The sequence below is a fragment of the Heterocephalus glaber genome, unplaced genomic scaffold (assembly GCF_053883595.1).
Source record: "Heterocephalus glaber isolate CG9 unplaced genomic scaffold, H.glaber_assembly_v1.0 deba00001743, whole genome shotgun sequence".
NCBI classification, from domain to species: Eukaryota; Metazoa; Chordata; class Mammalia; order Rodentia; family Bathyergidae; genus Heterocephalus; species Heterocephalus glaber.
Window position 1 is genome coordinate 3,717,494 of NW_028258449.1, and position 24,183 is coordinate 3,741,676.

The 24,183-nt window shown below is 42.8% G+C and overlaps 1 protein-coding gene and 1 pseudogene across 4 annotated transcripts in view; one reads left to right on the forward strand and one right to left on the reverse strand.

Annotated features, from left to right (window-relative positions):
* The window catches only part of Tmem237 (transmembrane protein 237), a 36,880-nt gene that overhangs the window by 11,193 nt on the left and 1,504 nt on the right, over positions 1-24,183 (reverse strand). For all 4 annotated transcript variants that reach the window (XR_015447066.1, XM_087200407.1, XM_087200406.1 and 1 more), the window contains exons 2-6: positions 17,348-17,437; positions 7,999-8,030; positions 6,879-6,942; positions 4,779-4,835; positions 2,578-2,700 (exon numbers count right to left, since the gene is read on the reverse strand). Coding sequence is in view for 3 of the 4 variants with exons in the window: in XM_087200407.1 (XP_087056533.1) it covers positions 2,578-2,700; positions 4,779-4,835; positions 6,879-6,942; positions 7,999-8,030; positions 17,348-17,437 (366 nt within the window). In the remaining variant the exon portion in view is untranslated. The remainder of the gene's footprint in view (positions 1-2,577; positions 2,701-4,778; positions 4,836-6,878; positions 6,943-7,998; positions 8,031-17,347; positions 17,438-24,183) is intronic.
* Positions 20,065-22,629, forward strand: LOC101713487 (ATP-dependent RNA helicase DDX24 pseudogene; annotated as a pseudogene).

Sequence of the window (24,183 nt, forward strand, 5' to 3'; positions counted from 1 at the left end):
AACTTTGAAAACAGTGGAACCAGATAACTTGAATTCCTTCCAGCATTGCAGTTTCACTTCATTTCTCGTGTTACTCACTGTGTTTATAAGCAGGTAAATTCATAGGGCTCTCAGTGAAGTAAATCACACCCTTAGCATATGATCTTCCTTCTATAATCATTAGATCATAAGACTTAAAAACAAAAGTTTTAATATATTGGGTTTTATATTTTTGAGTAATACAATCAAAACAAACATAGTTACTGCTTATTATGTGACCATGTTACTGCTTATGGGTGAAAAAAGTGTGGTGATTCAATTTTTTAAGTGCTAGAATTAACAGTATGGAAAACCACTCAAAACAGGACAGCATAAGAGGTTTTTAACTGGAAAGGGTAAAAATAACAAGTACAGGAAGTCCAAAGTAGATTTTACATGGAAAGCCCTATGTTATATTAGAGTGTATCATTATTACTATTTATCATTTATATGGCATTTAATATTTGCAAAGTGTTCAATGATTGTATTTTTCCTTACATATCTTTAAGTAAGACAGTTATCACACATGAAAGGTGAAGAAATGGAGGCATGAAACAGTTAACCTACATAAGACAGTTAGGGAAACCATGCCAAACAGAAGTTGAAGGACCAGATTTTCTGAATCCTAGGATATCAGCTTAATTCACTGAGCTGTATTGTGTATCACTCTATTTTATAAGATGCTTTTATACAAGTAACAGTCAATTGTTTTAAAGTTAATTGTTTAGTCATTGTATGTGGACAAATCCTATACAGAATAAATGTTATGTAAAGGAAAAAAAAGAATAGCAGTCGCATCCTCACTATGCCACACAAAAGACAGGTGTAGAGTTTGGACAGGTCAACTGGGCCTTCCAACACTTCCTCCCTGGAAGCACCAGCTCCCTGGAACGCTTCAGCCTCTTCAAACCCTATTTAAACAAAACCCGTACAGCCTGGGAGGGAAAGACAGCTACAAGCAACAAAGCCTAACGAGCAGTTCTGAACAAAACAAAAATCAAACAAAAATTTGAAGTCCCAAAATACAGAAAGTTAGACTGGCAAGACTGCATCCTGCAGTGGCAGTGAGAGGTGCTCACTGGCCGTAGGTCAGGCCCTGAATTTCCTACAAATGGTCACCTCTGTTGCAGACACTTTTCATAAATTATAAAACTAGGCGTTAGTGTCCATCTCAATTTTCAAATTTGTGCCCTAACAGGATTACTAAGAGGGCAGTTTCATTAAAGTACATTTGATGCCATGATGAGATGCACCATCTCAAGATGAAGCATGTGACAGAGCCGTTCCTGTCTCTTCCTGCTTCTGCCTCTTTTGCTCTCGCCTCCTCCTCACACTCCGCCAGGCACCACAGGAGCCTGCTTCACCTGCGTCCCTGACTGCACTGCACTCTCCCGACTTCTCTGGTTGCTACCCTGCTACTCCTATAATTGCTCCATCCAATTAGGGCCTGCTATTTTTCAAAAGGACAAATAATTAGGGAAACTAATTTGTAGAAAATTATTCACAGGCTCTGACGTTAATAGGAAATAGTTAACCTTACAATTTTTGCTCCTTCCCTTTGTGTTACTCTAGCAAAATCTTTTGTCTTTTTTTAAATTATAAAAGTTATACGTGCCCTGTTACATGAAGAATCAATGGAACACCTTTCTTCCTCTAAAATAAATATCACCCTTCACTGAAGCTGGGCGTGGTGGCACATGCCTGGAATGCCTGCACTCAGGAGGCTGAGGAGGATCTTGGTGAGTTCAAGGCCACCCTGGGCTATGTCATGTGACCCTGTCTCAAAACAACCAAACCCTGACACCATTAATAGTGCTACATACTTCACTCTTTTCACTACATATAAATTTGGACACTTCTCCATGGCTCACCCAGACACTCCCAGGGGTGTGCTTTACCGTTAAGATTCTTAATCCCCTGACATGGACATATCATTTCAGTCACAGTTAACAGTCACGGTTTCCAATTACTGGACAAATCACATCGTTAGGATTTGGTATGTGCCCATTTCTACTCTTGTAAATAGTATTGTAGTTAGCCTCATTTAATTATCATAGCTGTTACAATTTCTAGAAATCTGGATAGGCTGCATCAATTTATACTCATCTCTTATCAGTGTATGAGTATATTCATTCCCATCAACACTGGGTTTTCTAATTTGACAAAAAGCACTGGCAACTGGATAGACAAAAAAAAAAAAAAGACACAGTATTCTGTTTACCTCGTGAACAGTGCCTGGACATAGGAAAACAATGTTGGCTACTGTTTCCTTACAATATTGTTAATACAGAATCTATCCTTTCTCCACTATCTGAAATGTCCATTTCATCAACTAAATTATTATATACACTGCGATCTGCACTATTTGTTTTAGTCCTGAATTTGTACCCTCCTCTCATAACTATGCACAATGACAAAAAGAGACATGGAAAGCACTCTTGAAGAATCACTGGAAACACCATATATAGGCAATGGATGAGGGGAAAGGGGACAGACAGGTTTTTATCACATTCCCACATCACAGTGGACCATGAGGCTAACTGTGCTTCCCTCACATACCAAGAGGTGGCCTTGTTTTCTTCTGCCTCCTTTGATCCTCTCTGAGCTCTGCAGGTGGGAGCTCGTTGCATACAGGTGTCCTATGAAGAACAGGCTCGGCAAGGCCTTCCAAAGAAGCACTACCTGCAGAAAACCACAGTAGAAAAACATGGGGCGACTTGAGCAAAGATCACTGAGCCTTAAAAAAAAAGGGAGAGGGTGAGGATTTAGCTCAGTGGTTTCACCACCTGCTGCGCAAGTGCAAGGACCTGAGTTCGATCCCCAGTACCAAAAAAAATAAAAAATAATTTTAAAAGGGAGAAAGAGCTGGTTGTGGTGGCACACACCTGTGATCCCAGCACTTGGGAGACTGAGGCAGGAGAATCGCTACAAGTTCAAGGCCAGCCTGAACTACATGTGAGACCCTGTCTCAAAAAACTAAAAAAAATTTTTAAATAAAAAATTTTTTAAAAAGGGAGAAAAGTAGCTGGAATGTTTCCTAAATAATTACACCTTCTCTTTTAAAATTATGCCTCAATCTTGCCTTCCCCTCCTCATCTGTTATTTTGGACTTTAGGTAGAAAATAGAAATAAGAGAACAAGAAAGGTTGAGGAAAAAGGGCAGGAGGAGCAAAAAGAGCAGTAGAAAAAAAAGAGAAAATGTCTTCAAAACGTTTAGAACTTTCAAAAAGGCGAAAATATAATATAAATTGACACCATAGATAATCCTCGTATTTGTCTCTTGCCTTAACAATTTCTATCAACCCTACACTGTTCAGTCCTTCATTAACAAATTTTTTTTTTGGGTACCGGGAATCAAACTCGGGACCTTGCACTTTTGAGGCAGGCGCTGAAACCACTGAGCTAAATCCTTGGCCCTTCATTAACAAATTTAACGCATGATAAACTCATCACAGATAAATAATTGGAGTTAACAATTTATAAATCTCTTCATTTGGTCATTCATTTCAACCTTATAAAGTCATTTAACAGAACTTCAACACATTTTGACAGATCTGAATTTCTATTTTTTTTTATTTCATTTGACTACATTTTCTGACCTATCTTCTTCATGAAAGAAGAAACAGAAACGTATTAATAAACAAATGAAAATATACTTAACCTCACTAGTATTTAGAGAAATGCAAACTAAAATAAGCTACTTTCACCCATTAAAGTAACAAGAAAATTTAAAGGACTGATACTGTCCAATGTTGTTAAGAATTTAAAGGGCCGGGGATTTAGCTCAGTGGTTCCGCTGCCCGCCTCACAAGCACAAGATCCCAAGTTTGATCCCCAGTACCAAAAAAAAAAAAAAAAAAAGAAGAATTTAGACAATGTGACACTCAAACTGTTTGTGGTAAGAAAATAACTAGGTTTTCCTTGAAGGCAACTTTATAGAACCTTTCATACCAGTAAGGCATATATCCACTACAGAGCAAATGAATTGCTAGCAATCCATTCTACAAAAATACTTATTTTCAATTATCCCCTATTTTATGCAGAATAACTGCAACATTGTTTGCAGTGAAAAATTTAAGATAATACAAATGAACAAGAGACCCATGATTTAGCTCAGTGGTGCTGCACCTGCCTCACAAGCACAAGGTCCTGAGTTCACTCCCCAGTACCCAAAAAAAAAAAAGTAAAGAGTGAAGTTAGGAGAAGCTAACAGTGACTGAGATTAAGCCTAAGAGTTAGGAAAACGGTAGGATTAGTTAACAGAAAATTGTAAACAAGAAGTGAAAACTAATAAACTATTGAAGGTGATGATGGATTATGATGTGTTGAGTTTGAGTTACTAACAGAACAGAACACCCAAGGTTATCACTGGAAAACTAGGACAAAAAGGAGTTCAGACACCAGGTCATCACTGAAGTTTTGACACAGGCCTCCAGGACTGTGCTAATGCAGTCTCTGGCTAAATGAGGGATTTAAGAACTCTATATCTCCAAGCACAGCTTAAAGCAATTTACGTTGTCTACAGAATGACTCAGAGTCCGAGAATACTGAAGTCAGAGCTTGGATGGATGACACTTAATTCCACGAATGCTGCTAGATACTCTCTTGGCTGCCCTGGCTTTGTCCCCCACTCACCCTGCTTCAAACTGGCTTTAACTCTGTCCTCAACACAGCAGTGACTTGGGCCTGTCACTCTCTGATCTGAGGTGCTTATCATGACTGAGACCCTGGGAAAACTTGTGGAACAAAGAACGTCTTACCTCTCAACCGTTTTGCTCTAGGCTTCTTTTTCTTAGGGTGACTAAGTGGAATATCATCTATAAAACAGAAACAACATTAAAAGAAAAAGCCGTCTAAAACTCAATGCAGAGAACAGTCAGAAGAGACAATTATTTATTTGTGTTTTGAGACAGGGTCTCACTGTGCAGCCCAGGCTGGCCTCGAACTTGAAGCGATCCTTCTGCCTCAGCCTCTTGAGTGTTAGGATTACAGGTGTGCACCACCTGGCTAGAGCTTTTATTTTTTTATTTTTAATTTTTTTTAATTAAATTCTTTTATTGGTACATTGTAGGTATACAACACAATTACATTTCTCATTGGGAATTGTACCTTTACATAATGCATCTTGGTTCTTATTTTTTCCCCATTCCTAGCCCTCCCTTCATGCCCTCCACCCTTCCCTATTTACAAAGACTTTATTTCCATTTTTTCCATTTCTCAGCATTTTTCCTTTCCCTTCTTTCCTTTCCCCTGCCCCTCCCACTACCCGTACCCCTTTGGACCTTTTCTTCCTATTTTGCATTATCGATTATTCATTCTAATCATTGGTACATTTTAGGTATACAATATAATGACATTCATCATTGGAAATTTGCACCTTTACATAATCTCTCTTGGTTCTTATTTTTCACCCTTGCCCAGCCCTCCCTTCAACCCCTCCAGTCCTCCCTATTTACAAAGATTTTGTTCCTAGTTTACCATTTTCTCATATTAATCCCATTCCCTTCTATCCTTTCCCCTAGTCCTCCCACTTCCTTCCCCTTTGCCCCTTTTCTTCCTATTTCACATTACCTATTATACATTTAGTCCTTATTTACACTTTCAGTTTCTCTCAACAGAGAAACTATTCGGTATTTATACATGTGTGTCCTATTTATTTCACTTAAAGAGTATCGCCTCAATGTGCATCCACTTAGCTATAAATGTCTCTAATTTCTCATTTTTTATGGCTGAGTAGTACTCCATTTTATAAAAAAAACACATTTTCTTTATCCAGTCTCCAGTTGATGGGCATTTGGGCTGTTTCCAAGTTTTAGCTATCACAAACTGTGCTGCTATGAACATGGGCACACATATATCACTGTGGTATGATTCTTTTAATTCTTTGGGGAAGATCCCCAGCAGTGGAATAGCGGGGTCAAATGGGACTTCCAGTCCTAGTTCTTTGAGGTATCTCCATACTGATTTCCACAGTGCTTGCACCAGTCTACACTCCCACCAGCACTGGAGCAGGGTTCCTCTTTCCCCACAGCACCACCAACATTTGTTATTGGTTGATTTCATGACAGCTGGCTAGAACTTTTAGTTCGGAAGCCTTCCGTCTCTCCCCTACATTCATCACTTTCTACACATTAGGGGAAGAAGGTGAAACACTGACAAGGTCAAAGACAGCCCACAATGTGGTACCAGTGATGCACTGGCAGTCAGTAACGTTTGCAACTATGACACAGAAAGCAAGCTCCACAAATATTCATCCAATCCCTGTACTTCCTAGCCCGCTGCCCTCTAAGTTGCCTATGCCTGGTTCTAGCCACTAGGCCATGAGCAGAAGTGATCCGATTCTAACGCCATGCCATGTTCAGGGGACTCGACCTGTCTGACCTCAGAAGCTAAGCAGAGAAGGGCTTGGTTAGTACTTCACGGGAAAAGTGATTCATGTCATTTGAGGCCAAGACATTGAAAAGGCTAGCTGCTGTGGCAACTGAAGGAATTCCAAGTTAAGCTTGCAGAACCACAAGACAGAATTAGCCTGGATCTCATTACATCACTGCACCATTAGTGGACTTTGCAACTAACCCTGAGATTATTTGTAACAGTCCTGCATGATATGAAGTCAGTGAGATTTTGGGATGGTTAATGCTGCATAACTTTACCTATCCTGAATAATTTAGAAAAATGCAAAAAAAAAAAGTTGGGCATGGACGTATACGCCTGCAATCCCAGCACTTTGGAGGCTGAGGATTCATGAGTTTAAGGCCAGCTTGGGGTACACAGTGAGTTCAAGGCCAGCCTGAACTCTGTAGTAAGACCCTGTCGCAAACAACAACAACAAAAATGAAAAAAGAAAAATGAAGGTATACTTTCTATTACTGAGCTACAAACCAGTCGGTGGTCTGGGTGACTCTGTTCAGGGATGAAGAGTATCTGGAATGGTAAGGCAAGCTAGTGTTACACATCATCCCGTGATTAAGATGGCAGCCATGGGAGACCATTACAACACATAAACATTGTAGTATTATAAACAGCACTGCTCAGATTCAAGTTTCAAAGAAAAAAACTGGAATCAAACTTATTTTTGTTTTTTGGGTTTGTTTTTGGTTTTTGGTGTTCTGAGACAAGGTCTTACTAGGTTTCCCTGGCTGGCCTTGAACACTGGAGTCAAGATCCTCCAGTCTCACCATCCCAGGTAGCTGTGGTACAGGAACACACCACTGTGCCATCTTTCAAACTTGTTTTCAATGCTAAGTACTTTATTTCAAAAATTTTACATTAACAGTAACTCACCTTTAACACCACTTCACACAACACCAAACAAATTTAATCAGCAAAGAAAAGACAAAAAAGGAAACTATTAATTAGAAACCTATTTTGTCTGAGTGAAAACTGATTTAAATCATTACAAATTTAAAATAAAACTTTCAAAGAATGTCAGCTACTTTACAAGCTAGTCTATTATTTATAAGTAATAAGCTATCCAACAGCACTAATAAAATAAACCAATCATTCTGGAACCTACATATACATATTTCCTACTGTTAAGAACACTTATTGCCGGGCCAGGGATCTAGCTCAGTGGGTCTACTGCCTGCCTCGCAAGGGCAAGGTCCCGCGTTTGATCCCCGGTACCAAAAAAAGAACACTTACTATCATTGATTAAACCCAGCTTACTGAGGAAACTATTCCAGCAAGCAAAAGACAATTGGAATTCTGATAATGAAGACGCTAAAACATTCAAAATGGATCTATTATTCTATCATGTTGACATTTAGGCGCTTAAATAGAACATTTAATTATACATTTAGCCTCATGTTTCAAGAATTTTTGTTGTTGTTCAATAAATTTTTCTGAATGCTACTAGTTAATTTTTCCAGTTTACTCATTTTAGTTTACTTATTTTTCAAAGGTCCTAGTCAATTTTTCTGGTTTACTCATTTAATATTTCTAAAGCTCAACGATGAAATTACTAGAAATTAAGCTTACCTTGGCATGGGTGGAAGAGCTCGTGGAGGACACTAGGGGGAAAAAGAGAAAACTGCTTGTTAAATAAAAGCTTAGATCTAGAACATCTTACCTATATGTGTCTCAAATACCACAAAATTATTCTTTCAACAGCCTGTTGTTCAGATATGACTAAAATGTAATGGATCAGATATGTATATTCAAATCTTTTGATAATGATATTCATCACTGAAACCTGCCAGATACTGATATAAATCAGATGGATGAGCTTAAATTTGTTCTACCATTTCTAAATATCATATACAATTCTTTCCTTCTTATATTTCTATCTACAGGCCAAACTCTGTTGTAAGCATTAGGAATAGGGACAAAACTGAGGTCACTGCTTTTATGAACTTACATTCTATTGGTTATGTATTAGAAGATAACGTTAAATATATGATAAAATATTCATACATAAAAATAAATATATACATGATAACGAATGAGGAGTGCTACTTTACTTAGGCAGTAAATCTGCTTAAGATTTTTAAGCTGAGACCTGACTGAGAAACAAGCCCAAGTTTCAGACCATGAGGAGCAAATGCCCTGGAGAGGAGTAGGTCCCAGAGCTCCAGGCGACAGCGGACTGCAGCACCTGGTCACTGTCAGGCGGGAAGGAGCTGGGTCAGTTAGGGTCTTGCAGACCTAGGGAAGGAATCTGGACTTTTGTGTAAGTTTAATGAGAAGCTAATTTAGGTTTTACACCACATGGTAACATGTTTTTGAAAAAAGCTCACTCTGAACAAAGTGAAAAATGGATTTTAAGTATATGCTGCTTTACCTGAGCAAGAAAAGTCATGTTTGCAGTTCAGAGAACAGACTCTAAGCATAATTCTGGAATCTTACAAAATGAAATACTACTAGTAGGAATGCCTAGGAGCCAATTTAATATCCAAAGTACCTCATGCTGCTTGCAGAAGACACTTGGGGCGGGGGGGGGGGGTTACCGAGAATCGAACTCAGGACCTTGCGATTGCAAGGCAGGCGCGGTGCCACTGAGCTAAATCCCCGGCCCATCAGACACTGATTTAAAAGGTTTAAATTTTAGATAGGCTTGTAGTTTGTTCCATTTAGCAAGCCACTTCCTCTGATGAACACAAACGCACGGCAGGTGTCAGTGTTAACCAGCAGTCAGAATAACAACCCGAAGAGGGCGACGAGCACGCGCTACAGTTCCAGGGATGCCACGACGCGATTTCCAACCCCGTCCACTCAGCTACGCGTTTCCAAAGTCCCGCAACAGTGACGTTTCACCTATCCACAAACCCAACCTCTAAGCCCCTCAAGAAAAGGACGGCTCAACCGAAGGCAAAAGTCCTAATCGCTCAAAACCCCTAAGGCTCGCTCACCACCTGCGTCTTCCCCATGCCGCCGGCTGCCGGGACACCGCCCCCGGGCCCGGCTGTGCGCGCTGGTGCGTGCGTCATCAGGCTGCGCCGCGAACCCCACCCCGGGCCGGTGGCGCCTGGTGCGTGCGTCATCCGGCGGCGCCGCACAGCGCCTCAGGGCCCAAGGCCTGCTGGGGAAGACAGGAGGGCGTCAGGGTGCGGGGACCTGGTTTGACTTCTCCGAACTAGCCAGCGGGAAAAGGGCTTCGGGATCAGAGCCGACGTGCAGTGACTCCGGCAGATACTCAGCTGCAAACACGGTTTCCCCCATGGTTTCCTAGGTGTTCGCTGTGAGTTGTTAGGCAGGACCGGACGTTGGAGAAAACCTTGATATACACATATCCACAGGCCGACTGTGCTCTTGTGGGCAGCTAAGAGCTTTGTCCTCCACGAACCGTGAGCCCCAGGGGCTGTGCTGGCGCCTGGAACCCGTCGGGCGCGCCGGGCTGTGACGCGACGCGTCGCCGTGGCAACGCGGACTCGCGCGAGGTTCCGCGGCCCAAGCTAGGAGACGCTGTTGCCTCCCCGGGGCTGCGCGTGCGGCCTCGGCCCAGCTGCAGAGCTGGCTTGCTCGCCCCTGTCCCGCAGCTGTGAAAGTCACAAAGTCACGACGTAAAATCAGATCTGAGCTCACGGAAGTGTCATTAAAAACAGCTCACTTTTTATCCTTAGGTAATTTGTTCAATTTAGGGGAAAAAGAACAAGTATTTTTGGATCGTGTACTCGGCTTTACAGTTACGGAAGAGGGACGGGATGGAGGCACTGTGTGAACGTTGAGGAAGGCGGTGAACAGACCCTTGGCCCGAGAGCGACCGAGCCCCAGCGCAGGAGGCCCGCATCCTAGGTCTCCAAGACTGTTCCTGTCGTTCCTAATCGAGGCATACATATGGATGTTAGCCTTTAGGAATATTAATGATTGTTACACCTCTGATCCGAAGCATAGTTTTTCCTTGTCACATGATTTGTAAGTGATGACTGCCGTTCTGCAGGGGGGTTTTTGTACTTTTTTTTTTTTTTTTTTGGTACCGGGGATCGAACTTGGGATCTTGCGCTTTCGAGGCAGGCAGCAACACCACTGAGCTAAATACCCGGCTTAATTTTTTTTTTTTGTAGGTTTTGATTTAGATGTGAAATGTGTATATTAACCTTTCTTGCTGAGTTGGTCAAGTAGGCTTTTGTAAAAAGAAATTACATGTGAAAGTAAATTTCATAAGGTAAAATACAGTTTTTGAAGTTAAAAACTGCTTATTTTATTAGGAAGGTCTTTTTCCCCTAAATCTTACAAAGACCATATGCAATCTATGTAAGGTTCTCATTGCCTGAGTTAACATTATACTTATTCCTACCACTGCTTAATATAAGGTACAGGAAAAAAACCTTTTGCTTATGTAACCATACAATACATATAATACCATATATAACCATATAGTTTTTTCAAATAAGAATGATTTAATAAACTGAAGGACCTTAGTTAGCATAACAGACTCCATATTGTTGCCTGACCCACATGCCTGTCCTTTAGATGAACCCAGAAAGAGAAAGTTTAGAAATCTCCACCCCTTGGAAAGCCCCTTTAGAAATAACAGGAAGAAAATGAACTATCCTGAGTTGTGGCTTTGAATTGTTCTAACCTCAAGACGTTCCGCTTATGTATATTTTGCTTGTTTTGCTAGTTTTCTCAAATGGGAGGCCTGGAAACTGCTGGCCTCAAAAGTGTATAAAACCTGTTTGTCTCCCCCGAGTCGGGGCTCGAGTCCGATACTTTGCTCGGGTCTGGCCGGTAATAAACTCCTGTGTGGACTATTACATTGGTTTCCAGTTGGTTCTATTTCATTGGGTCTAACATAAACCAGTGCTTTACAAGTTGCACACATTTTAATTAGGGTCAAATATTGCAGTTTAGATGTCAGCTGTTATCTCTGTAACAAGGGTACAATGCTAACACCCCAATTTGAAACTAGAGGCCTGAGTAAGCCTCCACATCAGAGGAAATCCATTTTGCTGGTACCCACTGAGGTTCTTCCTGAGCCTTCTGTATGGCAGACAACAACTGGGCACATGCGTCTTGCAAATTGTCATTCACAATCACATGATCAAAAACCTGCCCAAACTGAGTCTCCATCTCTTGCGCTAAGTCTTCATCCTTTGGAAAAATAGAAAAATATGGACAGCACAGACTTACTGGGACAAAGAAATAATACACAGTCTGTCACACCGTCACCTTCAGTTGGGCTGCTTACTAGAACAATGAGTCAAATGTCCTCTATTCTAAACTACAAAATGTAGTAATAATTTGTAGATAATTATTCCCCTCAACTTCTGACAGTTATTTTACCCCATTTCTACACACTTGAAGCTTTCAAACCAGCATAAAAATAAAAAACTAGTTTACATAAAACTTAAATGAACAGAGGCCGGGGATTTAGCTCAGTGGTCCTGCTGCCTGCCTTGCAAGTGGAAGGACCCGAGTTTGATCCCTGGCACCAAAAAAACCCCAAAAAACAAAAAACAAAACAAAAAACCTTAAATGAACATTAATCTAATAGAAATGACATCATTTTGTAACACAAGATGGCCAGTTTTCACGAAGATGGTGTGACAGTTCTGTTGAATTATATCTAAATTATCCTTTGCTTTCTGGTGGTTTTATTTACCTATAGTATTATTTATTTCTTTTTTCTTTTTTTTTTTTGATAGGGTCTTGTTATGTTCAGGCTGGGCCTCGAACCTGTGGTGATCGTCCTGCCTCAGCCTCTGGAGTGCTGGAATATTATCTACTTCTATGGTTGTGAAATGTTCATTCAGGGAAGAGCATTGGGCTTCACTTGTCGCTAATGCATCGTATTCAGTGCTGTTATTTTCTTTTTGTCCATGACAATGGAAACATTTTAACTTGCTCCCAATACAATTTTAATTGCAAATACAAATGCAGGCCCTGAAATCCTGTGGTGTTACTCCTTTACAAGATGATCATTCTCATGATGCTGAAACAGTTTTGTTGATTTGTTTAGACTGCCACAAAAATGAGAACACAGTGGGCCAGGGATTTAGCTCAGTGGTTTCGCCACCTGCTGTGCAAACACAAGGACCCAAGTTCGATCTCCGGTACCAAAAAAAAAAAAAAAAATTGAGAACACAATTTCAAAAGCCCTAAGGACTCAGAATACGGCCACAGACTCCACTGCTCCAAACACAAGCTGGAGACTTTCATGGTCATTGAAAAACATGAAGATAAAAATAGGAAAAGATGAAGAAGGACAATATAAAGACACTTCTGCTTGCTTTGGCAGCACATATACTGTACTAAAAGTGGAACACTATGGAGATTAGCAATGGCAATCGCCCCTACACAAGGATGATGTGAAAATATTTGTGAAAGTCTTATTTTTAATTTGTTTTGCAAGGTGAATTCACTACTGAACATTACTGAACTGTACACTTAAAATGGTTTTGAAGGTAGCTTTTATATTACACGTTTAACACCTCTCCCCAACACACACAAGTAAGTAAGCTGTAATAGCTTGATCTGAGTGATGGTGACATGGGTGTGTACATGTGTTAAACTCCACTGAGTTGCACACTTGTGATTTATACACCTTTAGTGAATCATATGGTATGGCTCAAAATATCTAAAGTGGATTTAATGGGGAAAAATAACCAGAAAAAAAATCACCTATTCTAGAACAAGTTCACTGAATTAATCCAACCTAGTTTGGCTCCTCTATTATTACCATCATTGTTAACAGACATTTTTGCAAGATACCTCATACTACAGATGAGATATACTCATAAGAGCATTTTTAAAAATAAGTGTTTGCACACCTGTAACCTCAGACTTGGGAGGGTTAGGCAGGAGGATGACTGCGAGTTCGAGGCCAGCCTGAACTGCACAGTGAGTTCAAGGTAGTACAAGGCAGGCCTGAACTACATAGTGAGACCTTATCTCAAAACAAACAAAAAATAATCCTCCCTAAAAAAGTTCAAGTAAAAATAATCTGTTCAAATATACAAGCACACATAGTATATTTTTAAATGATGGATAGGCTTGTACACACCCAGTTACTGTTTAGTTTTGCAAACTGTGGCTTGAGAATTTTTTTTAAAGTTAGACCTCCTCCCCCAAAATAAAAAAAAATCATAGCATTTATTAAACTTTATTTTTAAATCAATAAGTGATGTCCAGTAAAAAGGGTAAATCATAAAGACATTACTCATTATAAACAAACAGACATATTTTAATGTAGGGATCCTGTGGAAACAAGACAGTGTACTTTTCTGAAACATTTTATTGAGCGGCTTCTAGGGAGAAGGGCAAAGAAGGGGCCAGAGGGACTGAGGTCAAGGTCCTCTGCCCACAGCCCAACCAGCCTCCATGGCCTCACCATCACTGAAATCGATGCAGGGACTTTAACTTGATCTACCTTGAGCTCATGTCCACAAAGTAGTCAGTAATGACCTTGGCATTTTTCCGAGATTGTTTCATACAACTCATGTTAGATGGCTTTATAAATATGATATAAGGGGCCGGGGATTTAGCTCAGTGGTTCCGCCGCCTGCCTCAAAAGCAGAAGGACCCAAGTTCAATCCCTGGTACCAAAAAAATAAATAAATAAATAAATAAATAAATATGACATAGGGCTTCAGTTCACGGGTTCGAGCCACTTGAATATCCTACATAGAAAAATTAAGTGCACGTTTAAAAACAGAAGTTCCAAATTCCTTTAGTTGATGATGAATGTTCTCAAACTTTCTAAGGTCAGAAATTAGCAATTATTTTTAGCTAAAGTATAGTATCATATACTGCAAATTGCTCAATTGTAAAAAAAATTTTAAAAATACAGAGATGGGTTTCTAGAATGAAAATTAAGCTCAAATCCTGGCTCTTCTTTCTAGTTATCACTAGCTATTGAAATCTTACTTGCTGATTAAGTCCTATACACGACAGAATCTTCCTTACGGATGGAGGATCTCATACGACAAATACAGAAACTCCAGATGGAGCAGCTGTTTTGTCCTCTCTTTCATTTCCTTTTGCTGTCCCTCATATTGGACCCTACTGCCAGCTTCGCACTGACCACTGGCTTTGACCCAATGAAGAAAAAGCCCTCTTTCTCTCATTCTCTATAGCACACATGGTATATTTTTAAATGATGAAAGAAAATGTGAGGATGACAGAAACTGGGCCTACACACGGCACACTCTTCCCCTTACCTAGACTTGCTCGCCCCTGGTGGTTCCACACGGGCTGTCTGGGAAGCAGCACAGATGTGACAGTATAGGAAGCTCACCTCCTCTGTGAGCCCATTCCTAGGTCCCTCCCAAGAAGCTACCTTGGGGCCGGGGATCTAGCTCAGTGGCACCGTGCCTGCCTCACAAGCACAAGGTCCTGAGTTTGATCCCTGGTACTGCAAAAACAAAAACACAAACCAAGAAGCTACTTTGATGTGTTTTCGATCAAGGTCAACTCAAGAAAGATCCTACTTTTTCTCTATGGCCAACCACTCAGTTCATTTTTTGTGTCTGAAAAGCAAGCCTTCAGCCCCAGTTGAAAGAAAATGTTAGCAACTGATGCTCCAAGTATCAACCTGACTTAGATAAAAGAGTGACAGATAAATGCTTCAGCTCTTGCCTATAGCATGTGCACGACGCACTCAGGACTGCAGAGGCCAATGGAAACTACCCCACTGCAGACCCACCTGAGGCTCTAAGTCCAGGACACAGACCCGTCCCTCATCAAGAACCGAATGAACAGCTTCCACCCTGGTGCCGTACAGGGGACCTTTGTGCTCACCATACTCCAGCATCCCGCCAGGACGGGACAAAGGAAACGAGCTGCTTCTGTAAGTCAGCACTGGTAGAATGTAATGACAAATGCCCATAGGATGGAAGGTAAATACATAGATTTTTCTGGGGAAAAAAAAGTTGGTTAATATTCAGCAGGAGAAAAGAGTATTGGAGAACTATGCCTTATCTATTTCCTCAAGTTCTCTGAAATGTGCAATCCAGTTCTGTTCCTTTCTAAGCCCAGAGCTGCTGTGCTAGGACACCAACGTACATTTCCTTGCTCAGCTCTTCAGAAACGAGAGAAGCTGCCCCAGGAGCTTTGGATAACGCATAAAAATGGAGAAGTTATTTTGAATGTCAAACAACCAGCAGCAAGAATTAGCTTCTGCAGCCCGGCAGAGGAGGCAGGTGTCAGGATGAGGCCTGTGCCTTTGGTGCGGGTTCAAGCGTGTGTTCCGAGACTGTGCCCGGAGTGCACGGGTCACTTAACCATCCTCCAGGCTTATTTGTTCCGGGAGGACTAACCGTTATTAAAGTATCTAATTACACCCTGCTTTCACAAGATTCCATAGTTAAAAATACTTTTCCAGAATCGCAAACCCAGTTTTCTAAATCGAACCCAGAGGGAACAAACTCAGAGTCTGACTCCTGTTCATCTTGTCACTAGGGGATACTTGTCATCTTTCACTCAGTAAATTAAACTCAATTCTCAGGCAGCCTTCACTCCCAGTTTCAAGTTTGTTAGAGACAGACCATGTTTTAAATCTGTGCACCCCCAACCGTTTGCCAAAGGCATCAGTGCTTTGCAAGGATAGACTTATTGCTAGGAAAGGCGAATAAGGAGACTTGAGGTGCCGTGGTGCATCTCTCCTTCATATGAGCAGTCAAAATAACTGAGGGTTGCTTCCCGCTAGGCACAGGCGCAGTCTAGGATTGGAGAGCACACAGGTCAGTCTCAGAATTGACAGGCACATGGCAGACACTGCTAAACTAATTGACTGTGATGAATTCCGTTAGCCAAAGGCTAGGATACTATTGGGGCCTGACTGTCCTAGCTTGCCAGTCTTCTTAGTCACCTGTTGGCTGCAGAGCTCAGCTGTACGGTGGCCTTTTTTGCAGTTTCCTGTTTTATTTCGAGACAGTCTTGCTAAGTCACCACGTTGCCCATATTGTGCTTTCATTTACAACCCTCCTGCCCACCCAACCTTCCAGAGTGCTGGGCTTACAGGAGCTTACAACCACACCCGGCTGGAAGACGTCTATAAATTGTAGAAAAACCAAGACATTTACATAGTATTCATCACTGGCATTCCAATTTCTCCGTTTTGTTTTTTGGTACCGGGGATCGAACTCGGGTCCCTCCTCTCGCGCAGCAGGCGGCTCCCTCCGTTTTTGGTAAGAAGCTGTTGCGCGGGTCCAGTTGGAGAGGGTCTCTGCCACAAGCTCCGCCCAGTACCAAGCGGGGCGACGTTAACAAACCGGGCGGCCGGGCGGGCTCCCATCCACGCAGCGCCCACCCGACCCTGGGTCTGGACTGTGCCTTGCCGCTCGCGAAAGGCGACCTGGAAGAACAGCCCGACCCGAGGCCGGTCGGCAGTGCCGCCTGCCGGGTGAAAACGTCGGCTGAGGCTCGGCGCGCGCCCAGTGGGAGGGAAGCGGCGACCCGCGCGGCGCAGGAGGCGCAGGAGCGCGCGAGCTCTGCACCCGAAGGGAGCTGGCTTCCTCCCTGCCGAGGACTTTTACCACAGATAACGGTTTCCTTTATAGTAGCAGAAGTTAGTATTTGTAGAAACTGTGATGTCAAAATATTTAACTATTTTGACTTTTTTTCTTGTTTTTGTTTCTGGGGTTTTCTGCTTTAAAATATATACATATACATATACATACATACATATATATCCAGTTAGCTGAAAGAACTTTTAATTTCTAAATAAAACAGCATTAAGTATATGGTTTTATAGAAATTAGCTTTTATTTAGCAACTAGTGGTTACACTGTGCAAATACTGTAATGACTTCTGATTTTTGTAATAACAGAGCATGTCAAACGAAAAGCTGATGTTGAGTGTACTAACATTTCATTTTAAACTGTTCTTCACAGACTGAATAAAAACCCGCAGTCGGTTAAAAAAAAAAAAATTAGCTTCTGAGTCTTACCTGTGACTATGTATGAGGCTGTCAAATGTTTCCTTCGACACATAGTGATACGCCCATTCACCTCATAGCCCTTCGGGAAACGAGTAGAGTCTATTAAAAAAGGGAATGAAAGGTTTCAGAATCTTCAAAATGTTTTTATTTGTTACCAGTATGTATTTGTATAAAGGTGTCCAATAAAAATACATGATCAGATAAGTAAATAAAATGCTAGAACCAAAAAGAGAAACCAGAATTGCTGGTAAGAAAGTACATGTTCAAAAAAATCAGTTAATCTGTCAGTCTTCATTGAGAGTTTATAGTGTGGAAAAGACCGTGTTAGGCTGCTCCTAAAGGAACACCTGCTGTTACCTCAGAAGAGGCACCCGTGGGTTGTGTGTGGGCCCAGCATGCCTTATGCAACACCAACAATCTCGAGTTTGTACGTTACATTTCTGATTATCTCATTTATTCCCCCACATTCCTGGAGAGGTGAAATGTTACTGTCCACATCTACTGATAAGCAACTGAAGCTTCTGGAGAGTAACCAACTTGTTCACATTCATCAGATAGTGAAAAGCAAAGCTGAAACTAAAACCAAGTATTCTGCCTCTTCCTACACTGTTTTTTTCTGCTATTCTGATTGTCTCAGATTTGAGGCAGAGAAAGCCCGTGACTTTCTGTAGCCTTGCGAGATGCATTAATGCCCATATGGGAATCATGATCAGTTTTGGAGATTACTAAGAGGGAAAGACTGGCCAGGTCTAGACTCCATCTGATTCTTTGGTATGAACTGATAGAATTGTACAAGTTCATCAAATATCTAAAAGTGACTTACTATCTGCTCATCTACTTTTTCAACCAACACACGCTATGTGCCCATGAAGTTCCAGTCATTTCATTAGGCTCTGAAAACTCTGTAACACACACTTCAACTCTGTCTTGCATGTTGCAGCGCTAACCTATTTCCCACTACAATGAAGTCCCTCTCTCTCTCTTTCTCTCTCTCTCTCTCTCTCTCTCTCTCTCTCTCTCTCTCCCTTTGTCCAGGCAACAGTGGCAACATGCGTGCCAGGCACACACTCTATTACTGACCTACAGTCAGCCCTTTAACTCTTTTATTTTGAGACAAGGTCTTGCTAAGTTGTCCAGCCTGGCCTCGAACTTGTCATTTTCTTGTCTCAGCCTCCTGAGTAGCTGGGATTATATGTGTTTACCACCATGGCCTACAACAAATTACCCTTGGTCATAATGTTTTCTGAATTTTCATTTGACAGAGTTTATGATGAATCAGATCAACATCTGATGACATCAACAAATGGAAATGACCAAAGAGGGACTTGAAGTATACCTTAAAATATCAAAGGAATTACAGATCCTCAAGGGGCTTAAAAAGCACGTGTCATCTTGGGGTAATTTTTGTTTTTTCTTTATTTGATCCTCTCTTCATATCCTAAGAGTTCCTACACAGCTTCCCACTTAAAACAAAAAAATATAGCAAGAACTTAAAGCTCCCAAGTGACACCGAATTGTGTTCATCTAAACCTAAGATGAGTCCTTCTCCTCTGTTTTTGTTGGACTGAAATTTTATAAGGTTAAAGTCTATGAGTTCCTGCATAATCTGAGGTATCTATTTTGCTTTGTTTTAAAGACAGGGGTCTTGCTATGTAGTTCAGGCTGGCCTTGAACTCACTATGTAGCCAAGGCTGGCCTCAAACTCTCAGCGATCCTCCTGCCTCGGCCTCCTAAATGCTGGGGTTATAGGCATGCTTGGCTCCTTCCCCACCCTGTCATACCCTTGGTATGTGTGAGGGTCCTAACTGATTTCCACATTCCTCACTCAAAGATTTTCATTTCACCTGGGTGTGGTGTCACACACCTGTGATCCAAGGGCTCTGGAAGGCTGAGGCAGCATGGGCAACTTAGTGACTTACCAAGACCCTTTATCACAATAAAAAGAAAGAAAGACATGTAAAAGGGGTTGGGAACACAGCCCAGTGCAAAAGCCCTGGGTCCAGTCTTCAGTATGCCCCTCCCAGTCATCTTAGTACCCTGTCACAACTTTAGCCCCTTTCACGTGCATTAGAGACTATGAATTATCTACTTTCTATGGACTTGAAATCAAAAGTTCTATCTCAAGTCTTTTTCTTCTCTATTTTTACAACAAAGAATGTTTCCTTAGAGTGATTTTTAGAGATTTTTCTGGATTACCCCTACTATGGAAGAATAATAGATTATAGTTTTAGAATGCAGCTCTTCAATGTTTTAAAAAGCAGACACAGCTGTAGGAGAAGTGAACAGAGAAGTCTGAAAGGTCACATCTGAGGGATGGTGGTGATGGTGAAGTAAAGGAGCCCTAGGTAAAAGGAAATCAGAAAATCACCATGTATGGTAAAAATATTCTAAAAATTTATATAAAGTTATGTATGCAAATATTAAAATTTTTAGAAAAAAAATAAGCTGAGTGAAGAGCCAAGCACAGTGCTAGGAAATGGTAAGTACTGAATCAGCGCTGGCTTGTTGCTAAATATCAGATTTCCTGAACGGTCATCTGTAGATTGTTAGAAATGGAGAAAACAGAGTCACCTTTAAAAGCCCTCGCTGGCTTCTGCTGGACATCAGTCCTCTTTATTAAAATGAGTGCAGGGTACCAGATAGGGCTGTGCAGTGACACCTCGGGTGGGCTTTGCCGGGTTCCCTAGGTCGGGAGAGGGAGGCCGGGTCCCAAGCGTAGGCTGGCAAGAACTGGAAGTGCAACCATGAAGTTGAAGGAGACAAAACCGAGGCAAAAGCCACCACATCGTGGTCAATTTCAGACAAAGGGCATTAAAGTTGTGGGAAAATGGAAGCAGGTGCAGATTGACCCAAATATGTTTGCAGATGGACAGATGGATGACTTGGTGTGCTTTGAAGAACTGACAGATTACCGGTTGGTCTCCCCTGCCAAGAATTCCTCCAGTCTCTTCAAAGAGGATCCCAAGAAGAGAAAGGCACAAACAGTTTCAGAAGAGGAGGAAGAAAGACAAAGAAAAAGATCAAATTGAAGAAGAATAAAGATGTGGTACTAGTTACTGAAGAAACCTCTACCCAGAAAGAGTTTGAGGTCAAAGATCCTGAGCCAGAGCCCCATGGAGATGACACTGTTTGTCCTGGTCCAGAGGAAGGGAAAGTAGCATCAGAAACCCTGGTACAAACTGTTCCAAAAAAGAAGAAAAACAAGGGGAAAGAAAAAATTAGAGCCTTCCCAAAGCACTGCCCCTAAGGTGCCCAAAAAAGCTAAGACATGGATGCCTGAAGTGCATGACCAGAAAGCAGATGTGTCAGCCTGGAAGGACTTATTTGTACCTAAGCCAGTTCTCCGAGCACTCAGCTTTCTAGGCTTCTCTGCACCCACACCTATCCAAGCCCTGACCTTGGTGCCTGCCATCCATGACAGGCTGGACATCCTGGGGGCTGCTAAGACAGGAAGTGGGAAAACTCTTGCCTTTGCCATCCCAGTGATGCATGCAGTGCTGCAATGGCAGAAGAAGCCTTTGCCCATCCCAAGTAACGCTGGAGTGCCATCTGGAGAGACCCAGACAGAGGCTGGAGCTGAGACTGAATCACCAAGCAAGGCCGGAAGTGAGTCTGCAGTGCTGCCCAGTGAGGCTGGAGTTGAGACTGTAGCACTCCCCAGTGATTCTGAGTTGAAGGCCAGAGCCAAGACCCATGCCTCCATCTCAGACCAGAGCCTGCTCTGTGATGCTGCTGCTGCTGGTGAAGGGCCTTCTTCTCTGATAGAAGAGGAACCTGTCCCCAAACAGATTGAAGCTGAGGAAGAAATGCTTGATGGAGAACTGACTGGTGAGTTAAAACAGGAGTTAGATGACAATATTGCTACCTATAAAACACATCCAAAGCGTCCCCTGCTTGGGCTGGTTCTGACTCCCACATGAGAGCTGGCCGTCCAGGTCAAACAGCATATTGATGCTGTGGCCAAGTTTACAGGAATTAAAACTACTATTTTGGTTGGTGGGATGTCCACACAGAAACAGGAGAGGATGTTGAACTGCCATCCTGAGATTGTGATTGCCACGCCAGGACAGCTGTGGGAGCTTGTTAAAGAAAAGCACTCTCATTTAAGCAACCTTCAGCAGCTCAGGTCCCTGGTAGTAGATGAACTGGACCTGATGGTTGAGAAAGGTCATTTTGCTGAGCTCTCACAGCTGCTAGAGATGCTCAATGATTCCCAGTACAACCCAAAGAGACAGACACTTGTTTTTTCTGCTACACTGACCCTGGTACATCAAGCTCCTGCTCAACTGCTTCATAAGAAGCATGTTAAAAAAAATGGACAAAACTGCCAAACTTGACCTCCTCATCCAGAAGACTGGCATGAGAGGCAAGCCTAAAGTCACTGATCTCACAAGGAATGAGGGCACAGTGGAGACGCTGACAGAAAGATCCATTGTGAGACAGACGAGAAAGACTTCTACCTGTACTACTTCCTAATGCAGTACCCAGGCCGCAGCTTAGTGTTTGCCAACAGCATCTCCTGCATCAAACGCCTGTCGGGACTCCTCAAAGTCCTGAATATCATGCCATTGACTCTCCATGCCTGCATGCACGAGAAGCAGAGGCTCAGAAACCAGGAGCAGTTTGCCCAGCTGGAAGATTGTGTTCTCTTGGCAACAGATGTGGCAGCTCGAGGTCTGGATATTCCTAAAGTCCAACATGTCATCCATTACCAGGTCCCTCACACCACAGAGATTTACATCCACTGAAGTGGTCAAACTGCTCGTGCCACCAGTGAAAGCCTCAGCCTGATGCTGATGGGGCCTGAGGGTGTAGTCAACTTTAAGAAGATTTACAGGACCCTCAAGAAAGATGAGGATATCCCACTCTTCCCTGTGCAGACAAAGTACATGGATGTAGTCAAGGAGCGAATCCGCCTAGCTCAACAAATCGAGAAGGCTGAGTACCAGAACTTCCAGGCTTGTCTGCACAATTCTTGGATTGAGCAGGCAGCGGCTGCCCTCGAGATTGAGCTGGAAGGAGAGATGTATAAGGGAGGAAAAGCAGACCAGCAAGAAGAGTGTCGGCGACAAAAGCAGATGAAGGTCCTGAAGGAGCTGCGCCATCTGCTCTCCCAGCCCTTGTTCAAGGAGGACCTGAAAACCAAGTATCCCACTCAGTCTGGCAGGCTGCCCCCGGTCGCTGCTGCCCCGAGGAATGGTGAGTCTGCGCTGAGCTGCCTCTCCAGACAGAAGAGGAGGCCCAGAGAACAGCGGCAGGCACCGCTGCAGCCAAGCACAGGTGCTGTGTGACCACTGCCCAGTCAGGCTGTGGGAGGCCCAACAGCACTGTCTGTCCCCCTCTGATCCTGTGACTCCCTCCTTCCTTCCTCCGTGTGCCACTCCACCACCCCCATAAAGAAAATCTGCTCTTCCTCCCTGTAGCAAGAGAAACCCCATGCAGATTTGTGTCGTGGAGTAAGAATTCTATGCCGCAGCTTCATCTTTCTGTACTCGTGTTTACAGGCTTCTTGTGTGTTCAGCTTGTTCTCTTGAATTAAACAAATGGTCAGAGAAAAAAAAAAATGAGTGCAGCTGGAAATACTTCAGCACTACCCCTTATGTCCTAAAGGACAGACATACATGACAAAGATGGCATAGTTCGGTAAGATCAGCCCTTAGAAGAGGTAAAGTTTTATTAAGTGACTAAGAGAGAAGCACAGAACGTACGTAGCACAGCACTTTGAAAATGGCCGGGGTTAAATTCAATGAGTTGTCTTCTCAGTTCATTGACTCCAACACCAGAAGGCCCTAAACACAAAAGTCACATCCAGAGTCATCAGACATGGATCAGTATGTGGTGAAATTACTTCAGTGGTTCTATCACAGAAACTTGAGCAAATATTTTTAGGGAAATTACAGAACAAGCCCAGAAAACTCTTGGAAACTTTCCTGGTGGCCGGGAGTAACTCACACAGCTGACTGCTGGGAGCTGAGGCAGGGATGGTGGGACCCTGACATCCAGCGCTCTGAGGTAACACTGGGCGCTGGGAGAACTGGCTGCCCTTGACTCTGATAATCTGAGACATCTTGCATTTCTACTTCAAATAAAACTGCTACTGAATCCCAACCAGAAATTGGCCTTGGTGACCACAGAGTCTGTGACTTCCAGATTCAGGACCCGTTTGCAGTGGGTGGGGTCAGCAGCAGCTTTTCCGGTGGGAAGTGGAGCTGACTCCTGTGCAGCCCCCTGGGCGACGCTTAGATGGGGCCAGGCTGGGATCAGTGCCCTGCTGCTCTGCCTGGGGTCCTGAATAATTCCCGAACAAAGGGCCTTGCTTTCCACTTTGCCCCAGCCCTGCTGATTTGGCCTCTCCTGCCTGCCAGGCATGTTGCCTGCTCTCGGGGCTGCCCTGCTCACTGTGAGCAGGGGCTGGGGCAAGAGGCAAGTTTCCACTGCTATTTGCACAACTTTGCACACACGGTGGCCACAAAATCAGGTCTCTCTGCTCAACATTTCCCTGGGCCAGGGCCGGGGATTTAGTTCAGTGGTGCCGCTGCCTGCCTTGCAAGCACAAGGTCCCGAGTTTGACCCCCGGTACCGCAAAAAAAGAAAAAATTTCCCCGGGTTTTTAGCATCAAAGATACAGTACAAAAGATGTAGACTCTTTGCTAAAGGATGTTTGAGAGACAGGGCCTTATTATATAGCTCAGACCGTGTAGTCCAGGCTGGCCCCAAACTCATAGTGATCCTCCTGCCTCTGCCTGCCAACCAACCCCAGTTGTTGTAAAGGAGATTTCCTAAGAAAATGGGCTGTAAGGATTTCTTTTCATAATATAGATTAATGGCCCAGAATGGGAGTTACA